We start from the raw sequence: 20,198 nt of genomic DNA on the forward strand, positions 1-20,198 counted from the left end.
ACGCTGTGTCTGCTCTGGGAAAAAGGCTGAAACTGGGGGCATTCACCACGGGTCTTGTGATTAACTAGTGGGAAGTTAAACTGAAATGTTTACTGCACCTTCCTTACAGTTCCTCAGTATTTCTGCTCCCTGAGTGGCTGCTACTTGGAGGTGATTTTTGTGTCTTATTTCTGCAGCTTCATGGTAGCTGCTTTTGGGCCCAAGAGCTGTTCACTGGAAGAGCTCCTTCTTTCCTCATTTCTTTCTTATGCTGAGTTTTTAGGGGCATCGGAGCATGTTGGCTTTCATGGGAAGGAAACATCCTGTCCTGAGATTGTCTGGGGTCCTAGATTAACATGGAAACCACACACACTTTGATTTCTTCTGAATGATAACAAATGTTATCACTGCTGAGGTATTATATTTGCAGTGCACTGATAATGTTTGGTCAGTACTCTTAGCTGTTGGTATAACAGAATGGTAAACCACTTTATTTTAAGGAAGACAGCAGATTTTCTATCTGCTAAATATGTAGATTTTCTTTTACACATACTTCTGTTGCTAATACTTGTCTTAGATGCAGCATTATGACTAAATGAGCATCTTCTAATTGCTATTTTTTTTTCTCCAACAAAACATGCAGTTGAGCTCTCTGATTTAATGCTGTGACGGTGCTTTCTAACCATGATGCTAAGAGCTCTGGAAAATGCTGCTGCAGTGACATAAATGATTATAAGTAATTACATGGCACAGAGAAGCCTGTGGAAGATCAGGGAATTAAACCTCGGTTCTCTTGTATTGCAGGCTAAGGCCTTAATAGCCTTAATAACTGGATTATCCCCTTACTGAAAGTTCTGGCCTCTAACCTTGAACAGACTAGTGAGAATTCACTGAGTTTGAATGGTACAAAGCTCTGTAATGAAAATCAAATTCTTCTGCTAGGAAGGTGCACTTAGGTTTAGGTGCTTAGAGATGCCCTGCAGATATATCTAGGTTTAGAAAGCACGTGATCCATTTGCTTTTGTGAAGAGCTTCATTTTAAACAAGGATAGTAAGTTTAGGACTCATTTCACAGATGCTGTTGCCTTGTTTTGCTTTCATTTTGCGTAAGTGCATTTCACCAACTTCCCCCCATCAGAAACCACACTGTTTCTGAAGATTGCACCCTGTTCATCTTTGCAGTTTCTTGATAATAACAAAACTACGTTGTTAGGACCTTGTTTACGTCACTGGGTGTTCCTGGAGGGTTTGTGAGCACTGGTAGCAAGGAAAACAAAACTAACCTCAGTGTCCTGGGACTTTGTATAGAATTGAAAGCAGAAGTATTTGTGCTCCAGAAAAAAAGTTTTTATCTGTTTCCCTTTGTAATTGTTTTTATCCTTGAAATTTCCCCTGAAGAGCTGCAGAGGGAGTAGGGCAGATCAGCAGGGTTTGATGGAGTCAGTACTCCCAGAGGAGGGAAGTTGAACATCTCACTTGTGTACCCTGCCCTGTCTGAATGTGTCGCTGGGGAATTCAGGTACTGATGCTTCAAGTCAGGAGGAGAGGACTCAAACTGAGGTCTCCTCTGCTTGTGTGAACAAGTCAAACTGGGCATGGGTTTGCTTGTGGGAATAATAAAAGTGCAGGAGAGGAGAACTGGTGCTGAATGGATTCAGACCACTTCAGCTTATTCTAGACATAAGTTTTGCTTTGATTTTAATTCCTAAAGGAAAAGGATTTATCAATCGCCCTACCTGAATGCAGTTACAAGGAGTTCATGGCAGAGGAGCTGTTGGGTTTGTGTGTGTCAAATAAATTCCTTCAAATACTCTTTGCCATCAGCTGACAGAGCAGTCACCAGGGTCTGATGATGGAGAAGCTGTGAGGGAGAAACTGTGTGAGTGTGCAGAGAGCAGAGGCTGCTGCACCAGATCTCTTACAGGGAGAGTGCAGCTAGAGATTACTTTGTTACAGCATATCAATATTCTGAATTTGTTAATTGTCACCAGTAAAAGGTGCTGGAACAGAGAGGGGAGCTTTCCAGGCAGCCTGAAGCTTTGGGATTCATCTGAGTGAACTGCAAAATGAAATACAATCCTCTTGTTTCCCATAAGCGGGGTGGGGTTTTGGCAGCGTGTTGCAATCACTTCGTGCATAACTTTCTCAGATGCAATTCAGCCACGCTGCCTTGCTCACAGGCAGCTTAGTCTGAGGGGAGAATGGAGGGACACAGTGAAAATCAGGTCTCAGAAGTCGATGGCATAATGGGAAGCAAATTCCCAGGGAAAGTTGCAGGGATTTTCCTTTCCGAGTGTGGGTTCGGGTGAGGAGAGAAGGGCTAAGCCTGCTGAGCTGCTCCATGGGCTGGTGATCTCAAGTAGCAATGCTTGGCCCAAAGGCTTGGAAATTTGGATGAGCAATTGCAGCTTTGATGTTTTCACCCTCAGAGCCTGGTAACAGCAGGGGCTGGAAAAACAGCATCTCCCTAGGGAATTGTTAATACTTCTCTGCCTTCTGCACGCTGGATTTCCAAGCTCCTGTCACAGCTGAATTTGCTGAAGCCAAGGATGTCTCTTGGCATTTTTATGTTAACCCCCAGTCTTAATGAGAGCTCTGAAACACTTCTGGCCTAGCTGAAATGCTCCTTCCAAAAGTGAGGCTTAGGCAGCTTTGCCTGTAGCTTTATATTTTGGGGACACAAATGAGACTAAAGCCTGTTCTTCCTCCAGCTGGTTAAAGACATGCATTTTTAAAAAACACTACTAGAGTTAAGAGAGTGGGCAGAAGTGGTTATATCTGCCTCCAAGTGGTTTTTGTGTGAAAAATAAACACCAGACAAGAAAAGAGGAAGGTGCAGAGGAGATTGGCTGTGGTTTCAGCACTGTGCTCTCTCTCAACACAGGTGGAACAGCACTGGGGAGTCCAAATGCCCCTGGATTAGTGTGAAGAGTGAGAGGGATGGAAAAGTGAGGAAGCTTGGCTGAGGGCAAGCATGAGAAAAATTGCATCAGCACTACAGTGCCAAGGATGCAAAAGAAAAACCTGAAGATGATTTGTTTTTGTAGAGAACAGCAGCCTGGGAGTGACTCAAAAGGCAAATGGTCTGGTTGAGTGAACTCTCTCCTGCTTTGTGTCACTGACTTCCTTTCCCCCCTCCAGATACCACTGAGACTTTGTTCTTGCAGAATTGTGTAAAATCCCCTTTGCACTGTTCAGGTTAACTCAAGGGGCTGTCCTATCTGGGAGTGGTGCTTCAGACTCAGCTGCTGCAATAATGGTGCTCTGTGTGTCAGTAGGAGCTGGGTCCTGCTCTAATGACCTGTGTTTTATGGACTTGTTTCTGGCTGTCAGACCACAAGGTGAGGGCACTGGGATTTCCTGTGTGTACCCCTGTGCATACATAGAAATAAGTTTGGTGGAAGTTAGGAAATGTGTACGTGGATGGTTTTCTTCTTTCCTAATTTGCAGCTGATACTAGGTGAGGAAAAACTGTATTTGAAGGGTAACTTCCTCTGTCCTTCCTTGTGGTGAAAAGTTTTTCCCATCATTCTTCAGGAATCCTAAGTGATGATAAAGTGAGATAAATTTTAATACTATGTTTGTGTGTGTGAGTTGAATCCAGGACTCCCTAGGGAGTACAAGTCATCATTCCAAGTCATCAGAAAGAAATACTGAGGAGCTTCTCATGGCCCACGTGAGTAGCGCACAGGGCAGTCCAGTTTGGCTGGAGGCAGGATAACAGCTCCAGCAGAGCCTTTGGAGATTCAGGCTGGGAAGGCCCTTACTGTAATGGGCTGAGAAGAAAGAAGATTGGAGAGATCACAGAATGGTTTGGGTTGGAAGGGACTTTAAACACCATCCAGTTCCAACCCCCTGCCATGGGCAGGGACACGAGACCAGGTTGCTCCAAGCCCCATCCAGCGTGGCCTTGAACACTTCCAAGGATCATTCACAGCTTCTCTGGGCAACCTGTGCCAGTGCCTCACCACCCCATAGTCAGTAATTTCTTCCGTATATCTAGTCTGTATCTGTCCTCTCAGTTTAAAACCGTTCCCCTTGTTCCTATCTGCCTGTGTAAAAAGTCCCTCTCCCTCTTTTTTATAAGCTCCTTTTAAGTACTGGAAGTGTCCATGTACAGATACAAAAGAAAATTCCCTAGGACACTTCATCCAGGGCTCACTAAGGGAGAGAAAGCAAAGTGAGCACTGAGCTGTGCTGTGGGAGGAGTGAACTGCCCACCCTAAGGGTGCCACCAGGAGTGCCCAAACCCTTGGTGAGGACCCCTTATTTTCAGAAAGGTTTTGTGGATGGTGAATTCTCTGAGCTGAACCAGACTGGCCCCACCACTGTGGGCAAATTGAAAATGCCTTTAATGAGAAGAGGAGGCAAAGGGATGTAGTTTTTACCTCAGAAAGACTTTGAGGCAGATTTTTTCATGTAATCAAAACAAACAGTCTGCTGTGACAGAGGAGCAGAGGGGAAAAGGGTGTTTCCAAACTGCTGATGAGAATGTCTGAGTTCAGGAGAGGTGTGGATGGTGCCAGCTGCCTACTCTCTGCAGCTGCTTGCCCCTGACATCAGCAGGCTGGTGAGGTCCTCTGGACTTCGGAGAAGTTTATTCTGTTCATACTCTGCAGTTGCTTGGGGTCTAACACCGCTAGATATGGGGAGGTCAGAAGTAGCTGTCACCAACTCAGATACCACAGGAGTGTCTGCATCCTCCATCAGCACACCATGCTTTATAACATATGGGCTTTCTGCTGCCTTCATGCCTCACCTTTTCCCGAAGTCCTGGGCAGTCAGTTTGGCCACTGTGCAAACTAGACCAAACCCCCCTGTGTTTGTGCTTCCCAGCCCTCTCCTGAGCACCTCCGAGGAGTGAAAAGAGACAGCCAGATGCTGATGGTGCCCTTGTGTCACTCTGCACAAGGCTTGTCTCTCCTTTGCACTTGTATCCTGCAGATCTGGACCAGGTTCTTTCTTTCCAAGTGACAGAAAAAGGCAGATAATCTGTTTTGCATTCAGTGCTGGAACAGCCAGAATGAACTTGTTTCTGAATGAACCAGATGTGAGTATTTTTTAGGCAAAGTTCAAAAGGAAAAGGGACAGCACCATGGTGGACCCACTGAAATCAAAGAGGGAGCTGGATGAGCTCATTGCTTTAGCCTCAGAGCTGAGGAGCCTGCTAACAAAGGCAGATATTAAAAGTGCCTTCAAATATGCCAATAAATTATTCTCCTTGGCATCTCTTCAGAGTTGGCAGTCTCCATAAATTCTCTTGCACCATTTGATTAAGCCTTGGCTTTCAGCGTGAGGCTGATATATTTGAATCTCTCTGTGAAGCTCCGTGCTGGATCTGTGTACACATTTTTCCTTAATTTTATTTTTCAGAAATGCTTTCATCTTGTATTTCCTGGTTGGCTCCACAGCCACTGCTGCAAAAGCAGGACTTTGGAGCCTGTTGTTTCCCAGCTGGGGAGGAGTTCTGCAGTTTTAAATGATCTTTTGCCTAGACCGTTTCTGCCATAAACACACAGCGTGGTGAGGTGACAGGGCTGTGCCCCACCACAGGTGGCCTTACCTCTTCTGCCTGAGCTTGCACATCCATATCTGTAACCTGCTCTTATTTTTTCCCTTCTAATTCTCAAACAGCAAATGGCTTTCCCCAGTGATTTTAATCTCTTCTGTTGATTGTTCACACCTCTTTCTCAAGTGCTCCTCTTCCCCACAGTGATAGTCCCATGCTTCTGAATAATTCACTCTGAAAGAAAACTACAGACATCTGTATAGAGCTTGCCAAGGCCAAATTCATCCTGAAGTAGTCATTAGGCCTTTCACCATTCCCTTTCCAACAGGCTGAAATTAGCTTCTCGTTTAAGTCTGCAGTGTGCAAGCTCAGATTTACTTCAGTAAAAGCTCCTAAACCAGCCTATTGTAACGTTGTGAGTCATCCTTCTCTTTCCTGCCAGGGATGGGGGAAAATGAAGGTTTATTCCTTGTGCCAACATTGTCTTCCCTGTGTTTTTTTCCTCCTTACTCCCTGGTGCTCAAGAAGGAGCGATTCCCATGTCCAAGCCTAAGACTTGTGGTGCAGGCTCCTTCCTCAGCTCTGCCACAGCTACACTGATATTCCAGACCCACAAAAGGGGTTTGGTGAGGTCCATTAAAATCCAGTCTTGGGGAAAAGCCCAAGGATTCATTTAAGAACCTGGGTCCAACCTGCATTTGGGAATGATTGCTGGATGATGAGGCCAGCTCTGGCTGTGCAGCCACTGGCAGAGGGGGCCAGTCCATCTCACTGGGAGGTCTTCACACTGTGATAGAGGTAACAAAACTCTGACTGACTGAGCTGTTCAGGGCTTTAGGTCTTACTTGTCCCTCCAACTTTGAACTTTATGACATGCTGTGTCTTTTCAGGAACTTTAAAATGAAAAGAATTGAAATACAACCAGGACTACAAAAAAAAGGCTCCTTTGATGTATTTTTCTTTTTCTGAATTGGCCTTTACAGGTTTGTCCAGGGCACTTTAGTTGCCTTTGTACTTGACCCTATGTAAATAGACCACCCAGGGTTGTGTAACAGATTCCCAGTTCCTCTTGACAGGACTATCAGAAAAGGATTAATTGTCTTCCCCTGCAACCCAAGGGAGATTTTACTCCTGCTTAAAACAAGAGCAGGATCACACTCCCAGTCTGTTAATAAGTGTGATGCTCATTCTTTTCTTCATGTTTCTGCTACTCTGATTGATGTATTGATTTAGTAATGGATCTGCATATCCTCATGTTGTACCTACAGCCTGACTGTGGTAATTGAAAACCAGCAGCAGGATTCTGATACTGTCTGAGCAGCTCCTGCAGCTGGTGACCCATGTGGGAACTGGGGACAACTCCTCAGTCCTGAAAGCACAGCTTTCTGGGGTGTCATCCTGACTAAAACCTGTGCCAAATATTCAGTATATCTAATGACTAAAGTTAATTTCTGCTTATTATTGCTTATTACAGGAGTACCAAAAGCAGAAGCATCAAAAATCACTAGTTATCCTCAGGGGCCAATGCACTTGATAGATACTTTTTATTCTACATTAGTGTTGATGAGTTAGTTGCTGGTGAGTGGGGAGAGGCAAGGAAACAGGTAAATTTTAGTACAGCAAGGAAGTTTGGAGCTATTCAGACAGCATTTCTTTGTGGTAGTCAGCAAAGTCTCATCAGTTTACACCACCAGGAGATTTGGAGCCAGATGTGTCTGTCCCACATGGGAGTTGCTCTGTCCACCTGGGTTTATTTTGCTAGTCTGTCCACCTTGGTTTATTTTGCTATTCTCTTGCTCAGCACTGTTTGCAATCCAGTTAATCCTTCTTGTTCCCTCAAGCTCTGTCTGGGCAGCACCGAGCGGCCGTTTCTGCACCAGGGGAAGGCGAGATCAAATTTATCTGCTTAATGCCCACTGCACTGACATTTTGTCCTTCTTGCCTGGGGCTGGCACACTGGACATGTGACTGTCAGGCTTATTGTTGCAGTCTTCTGGCTTTTAGGGAGCTGGGCTGAAGATTATTTTTACCTCCCTTTCCCTTTTTATCTGGAAAAGGAGATAACAGATATTTCACACTCCCTTTTCCTCCTCTCCCTCCTCCTTAAAATGCTTTCAGGGCAGTCTTGTACTTCTGAACCCTGGCACTGTGCTTGCTGGACCTTCTCTGCACTGAGGGATTTCACCTGCTCCCAGTTTTGTGTAGCCAGGACTGACCACAGGACTGTGGGGTCACATCTTGGCTCAGCACCATGATAAACTGCACTGGTAGGAATCAGGGCTTTCAGCAATTGATCCTTCTGTGTGCAAGAGAGGAGCAGAAACACCATATGGCCTCTGATGGCTGCAGTCAGAGCAAATCCCCAGAGTGAAACAGAGGTGCCACAGTGACTCCAGTGCTGCTCTCAGCAGCACAGTGCTCAGGGAAGGCCAAGAAGATTCCAGCTTCCAAGTGCATGGCTCACACCCACAACCAGGCACTGGCTGAGCTGCCCTAAGTACAGGGACTTCATGGGACAGCTCTCTGACCACAGCATTTATTGAAACTGGGCTGTGCTGCCTCCCTCACCCCCTGTAACCCACTCCTGTGTCTAAGCCCTGGATTGCTCTTGCATGGGGAAATGAGGCATCTTTGTGAGCATCACCTGGCAGGACTGGGGTGGAGGCTGATGGAAGCTTTGCCCAGGAGAGTGAAAGACAATTCTGGCTCAAAATGAACAGCATTTTATTAAAAAAAAAAAAAAATCCTGGCTTCCAGTCATTAAAAATACTACAGGCATTAACAGACAGAGCCATAGAACCATCTTTCTTCTCCTTTGTTTGAGGGCTAATGGCACCTCAGACCGTGGGTTTGTTTGCCTTACATAATAGGCAGCCAAACTGTTTTCAGCAACTACAGCATTCAGTCTAGAGATACATGGAGGGAAGCCTTAATTAGAGTAATTGCTCTATTTATATAATGATTCCCTTTTGTCTGAGATCAAATGGATGTTTGAGAAATCTTATTTCCTTTCCAGTTAATTTCTGCCCTGTTAGTTTAGCTCATGAATCTTAATGAAGAGAAGCACCTTGGGTATCTCCTGATCTCCTGCTCTCCCTCATTACTGGAGGGGAGGCTGTGGGGCATTAATCTCCTGTGCTGCTGCTGCTGCTGCTCTTTACTTTAGTAGCAACATGGGAGAAACACCAATAGGTGAATTTTAAAACCATGAACAGGCAAATCTACCATTCCTTTAACAGTTTGACTTGACTATTACGCTGCCACAATCTGAGCAGGGGGCCCTGTGAGGCACGTGGTGGGATGCAGAGGTGACGCTGAGGTACTGCCATTCTATCTGTGACAGGCTGTCCTTGGGCTCCTGGCAAAATAAAATGATGAATTTTCCTTGGTCTCTGTTTCCTGCCTGTATGATTGGGAATATCCTCCATGTCTGCTCTGTGCCTGTGTTTGAAAGATGAGCTGCTGGGACACAGCACAGCTTTCTCTTATAGGGTAAATACACCAGAATCCTGGGGGGAACTGGTGTGTCTAAATTGTTTTTTAGTACAAAAAAGAATAATTTCTTCCTTTTCCAGATGGTTGACAATGTGAAGGGACTGCCTGAGCAGAAAGTTGCATTTCTCTTCCTGAAGTGCAGTACTTCTGTGACAAAATTGAGCCTTGTTAATGTTTTCCTAGAATGTGATGCAATCTCACATAATCTGTGGTATTACTCATGAAATTAATTTTTCTGATGCAAATGCACATACATCAGTTACGTAAAACCAATCAGGGATTCCAGTATTGAGAAAGGTGACTTGTAATTCAAGGAAATTAATGCAAGGAAACAACTGGTTTGTGCAAACATCCCTGCAGTGACTCCCGGGCCGTTAGACTGATTTGCAGACTCAGCCTCTTGAGACAGAAGTTGCAATGCTGCATGTGAGCAGCACTGGAAGAGTCCACTACAGCCTTGCTCTGTGTACCAGGAGTCCTGGAGCCCTTCCCAGCGTGGTCTAAGCTGTGGGTGAAGGGAGGACCAGCACAGATCCCCCTCACCTGCTGCAGGCTGAGCTCCCGGGGCTGACGCAGATTTTCCCCGATGGTTGGCACTGCTACGGCAGCATTTTCTCCTTGTAGCTTCACGGGCCCTCTGTGGACTAATCCCCAGCTTTTAATTTCTTGTCATGGCTTGCTGCATTTTGTCTCAGTAAAGGTTTTCAAATGATCTCATGAAGTCATGGTTTTGGCTCATGCCAGCTGCTGGTTTTGGCTGCGATGCTGCTGGGAGGGTTAGTTGAGGTCAGGGAGAGCCTTGCTCCAGTTTGCTGCTCAGCAAACTGGTGTAGCCCAAAGGATCCCAGTCTGAGGATGCTCCCAAGGGGCTCCTTACCCTGGGAATGGGATAATTTCCCATGGCTGGTTGTGGTCACAGATCAAGGGCTTGACAGCTTGGTTCAGGTTTGAGCTTGATAGTGTTGCTATTGGTTTTGCTGGGAGGCATCTTGGATTTGGGTTTCTTTTTGCTCAGGAACATCTCTGGTTTGCCTTGTTATTGCCTATTGCCTATTAAATTTTTTTCTTTGTGTTTCTTTATTTCTTCATCTGTGTGCCAGAGACTGAGGTTTCTGCTGCATTCATGGATATTGTGGAAAATTAGAGACACTCAATTAAACATTAGGAGATGACATCTTTGCACTAAAAACTTTCTGCTGAACATCTCTCATCACCTGCATTGGAGGGTTGTCCTTGGAAGGACATTGAGGGCTATCAAACCTGTGAAGCAAGTGTCAAACCCTGGCCTTCCCGGGAATGCCAGGAACAGCCAACACTTTGTAAGACATTTTCCAGCTGTTTCTGAGTGCAGCCAAAGGGATCATGAGGAAGAGGAGCTACACTTCTGAAAACCCTTTCGCTGTGTGTGCAGAGGGCTGTGTCTGTGTAATCTGGGCACTTTACCCCTCCTGCTGCACAAGAGCCTCTCACACGGTCAGGACAGGGGTATGGGCTGCAAATGCTCATTTCAGAGATGGAGGCTGAGCTTGTAATTAAGTTTTTCAGAAATCTTGAGCTCTTTGCTTTGCTGGAAGTGCCGTCAGACAGCAGAGGCAGCACAAGACGGGCTGCCAGATGCTGCCCTGCTGCAGCAGAGAAATGTCAGTGCTGCCTCAGGCAGGGAGGAAGCCGGATTCATGGGTTTGGAGCCTTTGAGAGGTCATTGGAGTCTTTTGGGTTTTCCTGCCTACTGGGCAACATAAACTGAAAATTCATCCCTTTCTGTGTCAGTGCAATAATTTCTGGTGAATTCAAATAGTGTTTGAGAGGCTTTGCTATTCATTTTAGTGGAAGCGGGCTTCAAAAATTTCATTCTGTCATTTTATTTACCTCTTACAGCAAAGCAGGCAGCTATTCCAGTGCAGAACATCAGTGCTGTCTCTGTTGGAGTCATCATTTGCATTCCTGCTTTTCAGCTTAGATAAAGGCTGGAGCCTCTTCCAAGACAAACACACCCCCTTCACTGGGCTGTGACAGACCTGCCACCTCCAAAATTCACCAGGTGATTTTATGTGAGGGAGGAGCAGCCATGCCCAGCCTGTGGTTTTCCATCACAGCCCCTGGGTCCAGAGGTGTGTGTGCATCCACAGGCTGAGTAACCTGGCTTGGAGCTGCACTGCCCAGAGTACAGGGCTGTGTTTCACATGCCACATTGCTCAGAGCCCCATCCAACCTGACCTTGAGTTCTTCCAGGGATGAGGCATTCTCTGGGCAACCTGTGCCACATTTTTGCTGAAGCAGACCAGTGTGAATTTGACTGCCATGAAAGGGGAGCCTCTTCATGCAGTCTTGGTAGTCTTGCTAGAGTGCATGGTCTGTAATTCTCTTTCAAGGTCCTGCTAGCCTGTGCTGGGTGCTTCCAGTACCCGGGAAATAGGTTTAGAGAATCCTCTCCAGAGTGGTTTATGGTGCTGTGTGGTCACTGCAGCCCCTTGTGCTTCACAGCCCTGTTTCTACAGAGCCAGAGAGGCAGCAGCACTGAGCATAGGTGAGCTCATTCCTGTTGGAGGCAAGGAATAATTCAGAGAGGTTTTATGGAAGCCCGGCATCAGTTTCAGCAGCCAACTGGGGGAATGTGCTCCAGCAGTGGATGAATTTGAATCCTCCACTCTCCTCCTGCCTCCTTTAGCCACTCATTGTGGGGTGGATGGTGCCTAGAGTTACCCAGCTGAGGTTTCCCAATCTCTGCATCCAATGGACAAACCAGAGGTGGCTGCTTGAATTTGAACAGTTTTGGTTTGAATGGTGTTTTACTTTCTCAGACCTCAAAACAGCCCACCTTAAGGGATGGTCTTTGTCTAATTCTCATGGTCCTAACAAAAAGGGTGTTTTAAGGAGCCAGGAATGAATTTATGTTGGCTCTTGACTTGTTGCTTTGGATGCCTTTGCTTGGTGCAGTTTTGGCATCACATGGAATAAATCAAGCAAATAGGAATGTAAACACACTTTTATATCCCAGGGCTCTGAACTGGTCTGGAACTGGGCAGTTGGGTTCAGGTTTTGGTCTTATATGGTTGGTCATGAATGGAGACCCAAGCAAAGTGTATTGCCAGTCCTTTTCAGAGTTTATTTACTTTCATGATTATTTTTTCCCTTTCCACATTTAACGGAAGGTTGCTGGTGTAATGGAGGTGGTGGTAGGGCAGGAGCCAGGAGACATGTAGTGTATTCCCAGATCTTTTCTCCATTTTTTTCTTGTCTTTTTGGAATGTTTTGGTCTATACCACTCCCGGCACCAGAACTCTGGTCTTGTTTGAGCTTTCTAGGTGTTCCAGCAATGCAAATAAGAGGTAGTGAGGTGCAGATATCCATCTATGGGGACAAAGAATGAATTTCTAGACAAAGACAGGGCTGCCAGGAGGTTTCTGATCTGTTTTGCAAAACAAAGAAGCCTAGTTCAAGACTTGCAAAAGCTTGTCTGAACCAGGTCTCTCAGAGATTTTGGCTTGACCCATTACTTGTTTGGAAACCAAGCTGTGTCTGGGGATCGCTATCCCACAGAAATGTTGGGGCATTCTCTTGGGAAACAAATTGTGTTGAAGTTCTGGTGGTAGAAAGGGAGAAGAACAGGCTGGAAGGGCTTGGGAGACACAGAAGTGGTGCTTGTCCTTGGGCCTGACCCTGGAAATGCTGCATCACCAAGGGCTGAAGAGTCCAGAGGAGAATGGGAAGAGCCCAGCTGAAACATCCACCTCATCTTTGTTCCTGTCCTGGTGACTGTTCGTACAAATCTGGGTGCACTCTGCAGCTCTTTCTACTGATGGTTTGGGTGGAATGCTGGAAAATGGTCCTCAGAGGGCTCAGGGGGTTAGGGTGGAACTGGGGGATTTGTGCTTGATGCCAGCAGCGTCTGGGGTCCTGCAAGGTGTCAGCTAAAGATGCCCCATTTGCTTTGGCCCTGAAGCCCCCTCAGAATGGGGTGTTGGGGAGAATTTTATACATCAGGCAGTCATTTTTCTCCTCCCCACCTTCTCTCTAGATGGGGAATGACTAGACCTTTTATCCACTTGTCCTAGGAGAGTTTGTACCTTGTGAAAGGCTCCTGCAGTCAGAATGAAGCTGGTCTCTTCTTTTCATTTCCCCATTGCTGAGATGCAGCAGACTTGGCCATTCCTGAAACAGTGACTGATTGTCTGGTTTGGCTGGTTCAGCTGTTTGCTAAACATAATGCTCTTTCATCTTCCAGGAAATCGTCTGGACACCTCCACCGGAGTGCAGCTTGCTTTATGCTGCTGTTTCAATAGGCAAATAAAAGCAGCTATTTTCCCAGTTTAAACATAACCTGATTTCTCCAGTGAATTGGAAATACTCGAGGGGAGGGGAAAGATTGTTTATTACTGAATTTTCAAGAACTGAAATCCTAAATTAACAAGCCAACCAGCTCTTTTCCTTCCTGGGGAAAGGATTCTCCTCCTCCTCCTCTTAAAGAATGTCCACAGCACTCCATCATTTTCATCAGGACCTAAAGGGCACCCACCAGGGCCCTCTCACACCATCTGTGTAATGTATGGCTTTCCTCATTGCTCCCTGGCAAGGCAGGGCACTTTGGCTGAGGTTTGAGATTTCTTTTTGCTGGCTGCAGAATAAAAATGTTACAAAATTAAATCCTTTATTGGCGTTTCAGCAGTGAGAGGGGAGATGGTCACCTGTCTGCTCGCATCAGCTCGGGGTGCTCCAAAAGCCAGTGCCTTGCCTGTTTTCCTGTGTTTCCTGAGATGACAGGAAGGAAAGCGTAGGCATCTGGCAGTACTTCAGCAGGGAGAGGTTTAGGAAAAAGGCACAGCTCAGGACTGACTCCAGGCCAAAGCCTGGCTGGCTGCTGGGCGTCATTTGAGAGCAAGCTCATACTCCTGAGAAATTAATACAGAAACAAATAATGACGAAACCCACTGGGCAACATTTGTAATGTTGCAAATTATGCAAGTCAACTTTCTTTTCTTATTGTGGTAATCAAGGATTTCACCAAAATGCTAAAGGACCAGGGAGAAATACACCCTGGCTTCTCCCTCTGGGGAGTGAGTCAAGTTCCTTGCATGCGGTTCCATTACAAGGAACTTGAGAAGTCTGGCCAGCAACTGGGTTCAACAGGAAAGCTGAGGACAAGCTTTTGTGTGATTGCTAATGGGTCCCTCTCCCATGGCCGTGCCGGATGGGAGGGAACAAACAGCCCTTTCTGTTTTGCAGTTCATGACAAAGAACCCCACGATGCGGCTGGGCAGCCCCGGGCTGGGCGGCGAGAGCGCGATCCTGCGGCACCCCTACTTCAAAGAGCTGGACTGGGACCTGCTGAACCAGCGGCAGATGGAGCCCCCCTTCAGGCCCCGCATTGTACGTGGGGAGGAGGGTGGAGGAAAGGGATCCCTGGGGGGTTTTTTCCTCTTTTTGGCTCTATTAGCAGATTTATTCCCGTGAGACAGGAAAGAGGTGAAGGAAGGGAGTTGAGGCCTCTGGCCCTGGCTTGGCTGCTGGTTGGCCACCTGGTGAGCCACCTCTTTTCCTCTCCATGCTGGATTTTCAAAGGCAGCTCTTTGAAAAGATGCAGATTTGTAAAAGCAACTGCAGCGGGTTAGGCACTGAAGTACCCTTTGCCTTGCCCCGAAGGTAAAACAGGGTAAGTAATCCTCATCCTGCTCGCTCCACCTACCCGTTCACAGCAGGGCTGGCTCTCCCCTGTCCCTCTGTGTCTGTTCAGCACCCAGCACAGTGCTCCCTGCTCAGGCCACTGTCAGTGAGTGCTTTTAAACGTCGGAGAGGCTGCAGAGGACACGGTGCTGCCCTTGTCCTCAGTAGTGCCACACAGGCCTAAGGATGCTCTGTGAGAGCAGAGTGGTGCTCTCCATGGACAGCCTGTCCAAGGTTGTCTTTGTGGCTTCCTTGTCTTTCAAATTATTGCCTGGGGTGGCTTGTCTCATGCTGTGGTCATTCTGCAAGCTCTCAGTAGCAATGGTCCACCCAGTCCTGCTCCATGACCACTGGGTGCAGGACCAGGTACTTGGGGAAGGTGTGACAGCTCAAAAGCAGAATCTTGAGTTGCCCCTTTGCCTGAATCACAGGCTCAGGGAGCCTGCTCAGTCTGCCATGAGCTGGGCAGGATCTGGGAATGTTGGACTTCAATGTCAATAAATTTTATTGACCTCAATGTCAATAAAATATCTTGCTCTGTGTGCAGGAAAAACACATGTCTCATGAAAATGTGCCACAAGCCCAGTTTGTGTGTGTGTGCATTCTAAAGAGCCCCACTCTGTGGCACACAGCAAGGCATCCAGCACCTGGAGGCCAGCCATTTGTCTTCCCATGGCCCAGTAATTCATTATTGTGCAAGTTTAATGGCTGGCACAAAGAGGAGTGTCCTCTACCTCCTCCCCAAAACCCAGCTGAGACACTCTGCAGATAAGGAGGGACTGTGTGGAGTCAGCCACTTGGGAACACAGCTGATAACTGCACGGGGTCTGTGCTGCCACTTGAGGGAAGGGACTGATTTATGTGCCCTGCCCTGCCATGCCTGGCCAGAGAAGCCCCCAGAGTTGCTGTTAGTGAAATCTGAGAGGGGGGTCCTTGTCAGAAACCTGTAGAGGCTGGAAAAGGCTTTGTTCTGTAAGAGGCTCTGTGGGGGCAGCTGCTCCCAGTCCAAGCCCAGAAGCAGCTCTCAGTCAGCTCAGCCTGTGTTATGGAAGTGATGGTTCAATGCACTCAGATGCAGAACAAGGATCAAGCAGATGATACATACTTCTGACGTGTCTTTCCTTTGTCTGTTCCATTTGACAGAAATCCAAAGATGACGTGAGCAACTTTGATCCAGATTTTATAAAAGAGGAGCCCATCCTGACTCCCATTGAAGAAGGGATCCTTCCAATGATAAACCAAGATGAATTTAGAAACTTTTCATTCACCAGCCCAGAACTGCAGCAGTAGCTGTGGCTCCAGAGCAAGGTTGTTGAGAGGACTGGGAGGAAATGAAATGAAAACAAAGTTTACCAGTAATTTCATTCTCAAGGAGTAACAGTGCACTGACTTGCACGATACAGCAGCACCACTGTCAATGTTACCTTAATGTGAAATTGGAACCTTCCTGTGTTTGTAGGACTTCTGCAGCTCTTGGATCAAATATTGACAGGGGTGGAACAAACATGATATTGTAAATAGCTGGTGCAGACCAAGCATTGGATGCTGTGCTGGTTGGCTCAGCCTGAATGTCACCACTTGCAGTGGATTCGAGGAGTCAGCATGAGCATGAAACAAGTGTCTTGCAGCCCTGAGCCTAACAGACTTGTTACAGTGCTGATTGTTTGCATGACTTTTGAGGAGTCCCAGCAGTGTCCAGCATTTTGGAGACATGATCCAACATCCCGTGGCCTGACTGAACCAGATGTTCCTACTGACTTTACCTGTTTCCTGCAGTATTTATTTCTTTCCAAAGCACAAATGGCTCTCTTTGACACTGTCTGGGTTCCCATGTGAAATATTTCATTGTGCTGACTAGCAGAAGGAAAAAAAAACAAATGCCCTGTGCCCTGCACAAATTCTTCCAAATCAAAGGGAAGTCATGTGCTCGTAGTGTTTTACTGTTTGTGTGTGTTGAAAAGTTTTAGTGTTTGCATTCTGTGAAATGCCTTCTTACATCATGCATCTTCAATGCTCCTTTCTTTGCCTCCCAGCTGTTTTCAACTATAATGTAACTTGTTGTACTGTTTATTTAGGCCCTTCCTATTTAATTATGTTACACAGAGCCCCTTTTGTGGGTTTAGTGCCTCATTAAAATTTTGATCCAAAGTGGTAGCACTTAAATTATTCGTAGTCTTATTGTGATGGGACCTGCAGAGCTGGCAAGCTGCTTGCAAGCAGAGTTGTCACCCAACAGGTAACGGAAGAGGACAACTTTTATCCCATGAGAGTGATAAACCTTATCTAAGATACAGAGTGACTTGGTTTGGTTGGGATTTAAGGGCTCATTACTCACGGGGCACTTTTTATCGGTTGCATCCTCAAGCTTCTGCCTCAGGCAGACTGAGATGATTTTTCAGTGCAGGTTTTAGAACCCAGATACTCTGGGAGATGGTTCTGTGCTTTCCCTGCTCTCCTGGAAGTTGGATGATTTTTCTGTAGCTCCTTGGCACACCTTTGGCCTCCTTGCTGGGCTTGAAGCTGGATGACAGGTTTATAGCCTCTTCCTTGGGCAGATATGAATCGCTGGGGAAGGAAAAGGATTTTTGCCCTCTTGCAAAATTGATGATGTTTGTATAGGGCTCCCCAAAGGCTTTAACTTGAAAGAAGGGTGAGGTGCAGCAGAGAGGGACAACTCTGCACAGACCTTGTCCCACTGCAGCTGTGGGGATTTGTAGGGGAGCAGGAGCCTTTGGCATGGAAGTTGCACAGGCACGACCCCCCTAACAGCACAGACCCCCTGGTCTGTACGTGCTCAGCTTCTCCAAGTTAGAGACCAAGTTAGAAATAAGAAATCAAAGGTGAGATCTACTTGCAAGAATTACTCCTTCCCACTCCAGTCCTCTCTACTTGGCTGAGTCACTTCTACCTCTAAAGCATCACTGAACTGTCGGACAAATGGGGCAGAGGCTCAGTCATGCTTGGACTCTTCTTGCCTTTGTGCTTGTGTGTTACATCAGTTCTCCCTCTTTCTTTCCTGTGTCTCCCCTTCCAGTAAGCACAGCTTCATCCTTTGGTCTCCCTTCCCTTCCATGGGTACTTTCTAGCCATGTTGCAGCTCATCCCTTCGCTGGTCTGTAGATACCCAGCTCCTCCAAAGTGGGGCAAGAGAGGAAGAAAGACAGGTTCCGTTGTGTAAGTGGGAGAAAAAGGGCAGATTTCCAGAAAAAATGATCCAAGAACCAGTTGTGCAGGCTGGCTTGAGTTCCTTTCCCACATAGGAAGAAACAGTGGAGGGATGGATCCATGTGCATGAGGGGCCACTGTGGCACCTTGTTTGCGTGTGGATGACGTGTGGTGTTCACCTGACTGGTGCAGACATGACCCAAGGCAATTCCTCACTCCAATTCCCACTCAGTTTTCCTCGGATTGCAACTGCAGCAGTGCTCGCTTGGCAAGGGGTAAGTGCAGCTAAGTTGGCCACCAAGAGTGGGAGCCCCAAAACTGTCTGTGAACTTGATGTTGGTGGCTTTTTGACTCCCCCACTGTCAAGGATTGTGAGCAGCCTCTCCTTCCCTGGAGGTCAGTGCTGGAGAACAGTAAGTGGTACACCCTTTTTTGCCAGCACGGTGTTACCATCCCAGGGTTTCAGGTGTGTTGTTCTTTGGGGCTCTGGAGACCCTATGGAATCGTTCCTGCTGGAGAAGCTACTGCCGCAGTGTTGCCTTCAGAATCAAAATGTGATGCCATTTCCATGGCCCCAGGATTTGAGTATTTACATCACTGACAGCATGAAGAATGTGCAGTAGCCACCTTTGGAGATCTTTATTGGTGTGTCAATATCATATTTCTTATCAATACCCACCAATATGTCTTCTGAAAGCTTGGAGAATGGGAATTAAGTCACCTCTGGAGGTGTCTTGCATTGTGTGTACTGCAAACCAGAAAGCTTGTACATCTCTGGAGGATATAAGATGGTTTTTTGGGGAGCAGGAAAGCTCTCACTGTGGCCAGCTAGTACGTGCTGTGTTTCAGGGCTTGTTGGCTTGATGGGGCAGGGATCAAATGACAAAGGGAGTGTTTCACCAGCTTCTCTTTTCCTTGATTTTAAGTAACATCTCTGTCACTCCACCCTTCCATCATCCTGGATGCAAACTCATGGACAGATCTGTGGTTGGACCTGGAAACCTAAGGTTCTGTGTATAGGAATTTCCTTTATTTTCACAATTTTCACCTGGATCCTGATTTCTAATTCAGGGCAGCTCTTCCCCTTCACTGCCTGCCTGGAACTCATATGTCTGTGTAATGCTTTCAGCCACTCAAGTCAGCAGATCTTGAGTCAGCCACATTTGGCCAAGATCCCTGAACTCTCCCATACTTTTTATTAGGAGCTGCCATTTCAGTTGTGTTCCCTGAGACTCTGTCAGCAGTATAGATGAAGATCAGCTCAATAAAAAGTATCTATGCAATGCCTTTGCTTTGGAAAAAGCTGGATTAGTGTTTACACTGCCATTGAATATGTAAAGAAATATTGATTTATTAAAGAAAAAAAAAAAAACAGGCAAGCAGGGGTACAAAAAAAAAAGCAAGATTTTCCAGGAGCTACCCTGCAGCTCTTTTGGCTTCATTGCTTGCCTCAGTGGGTGCAAGATGGTTTTAGTCTATTAATTTGGTTCTGGCTTCAGAAGTATATTAAGCTGGCAGCCACAAGTTTGTAAGGTTTAAAGCATAAAATGCTTGTATTCACTCCAGTGTGAAAACTGGCAATTGAGCAAATTGTAATTAGTTCCCTTTGCACTGCTTTTAGTGCTTGCATGAAAAGAGAAGATCCCTTTGATGTCTGTAAATTTGTGTTCGGTGCAATCCTTTCATTTTCAAAAGGTTCATGGAATCTAGCTATAAAATTCAGTGGCCTATGTCTCCTTCAAGGCCTTTGAAAGTTGAGGGTAAGAAGCAGATGGTCTGGGATGAAGAGATGAAAATCATCTCGTATCTAGTCATGCTGGCTGTGCTGCCAAAGACATCATTTTTAATACTGCTGCTTGATAGGCAATGGAAAAAATCTCACAGACTTCCAGTGCCCAAGGGATTTTAAAGTAAAAAATTCAATTCTGGCTGCTGGCTGAGGATGCTTTGAATGTGTTCTCAAGGACTGGCACAGGTTCCTCTCCTTGTGAAGTCCTAAATGGTTTTCAACAGTAGTTGTTCCCTTGGTGCTGCATGCTCCTTCTACAGAAGCTGCTCTTTCTCCAGTTGGATTTGAGAGAGGCTTCGGTGGCTGTGGTATGGCAATGGACTTGATTAGCAATGCCCAGAGCCAGGAGCAGTGAAGAGGAAAACATGTCTGGGATCATCTTCTCTGTCCCTTGGCCAGAAAGGAAAGAGCTGTTCACTGCTGCTTGCTCTCCCTCGGTTTGTTCAGCTGCTCAAGCATGTAGCCAGAAGGTTTCTGCTCCCCCCCAGGGAGACCATTTCACAGCTTTTACAACTCTTCCCGCTAAGTAAATGTCCTGATATTTGGAAATGACGTGAATGAGATGAAAATCTGTCTTATCATGCCATTAGGATTCTCATT

At 46.4% G+C, this 20,198-nt stretch overlaps 1 protein-coding gene across 1 annotated transcript in view; it reads left to right on the forward strand.

The window, feature by feature from the left end:
• PRKCH (protein kinase C eta) overlaps nt 1-16,806 on the forward strand; it is a 113,886-nt gene extending 97,080 nt beyond the window's left edge. The window contains 2 exon segments of the mRNA XM_039552558.1: nt 14,207-14,350; nt 15,788-16,806. Of these exon segments, the coding sequence (XP_039408492.1) occupies nt 14,207-14,350; nt 15,788-15,934 (291 nt within the window). The 3' untranslated portion in view covers nt 15,935-16,806.
• Nucleotides 16,807-20,198: the final 3,392 nt, after the last annotated feature.

This window comes from Corvus cornix, chromosome 5, assembly GCF_000738735.6.
Source record: "Corvus cornix cornix isolate S_Up_H32 chromosome 5, ASM73873v5, whole genome shotgun sequence".
NCBI classification, from domain to species: Eukaryota; Metazoa; Chordata; class Aves; order Passeriformes; family Corvidae; genus Corvus; species Corvus cornix.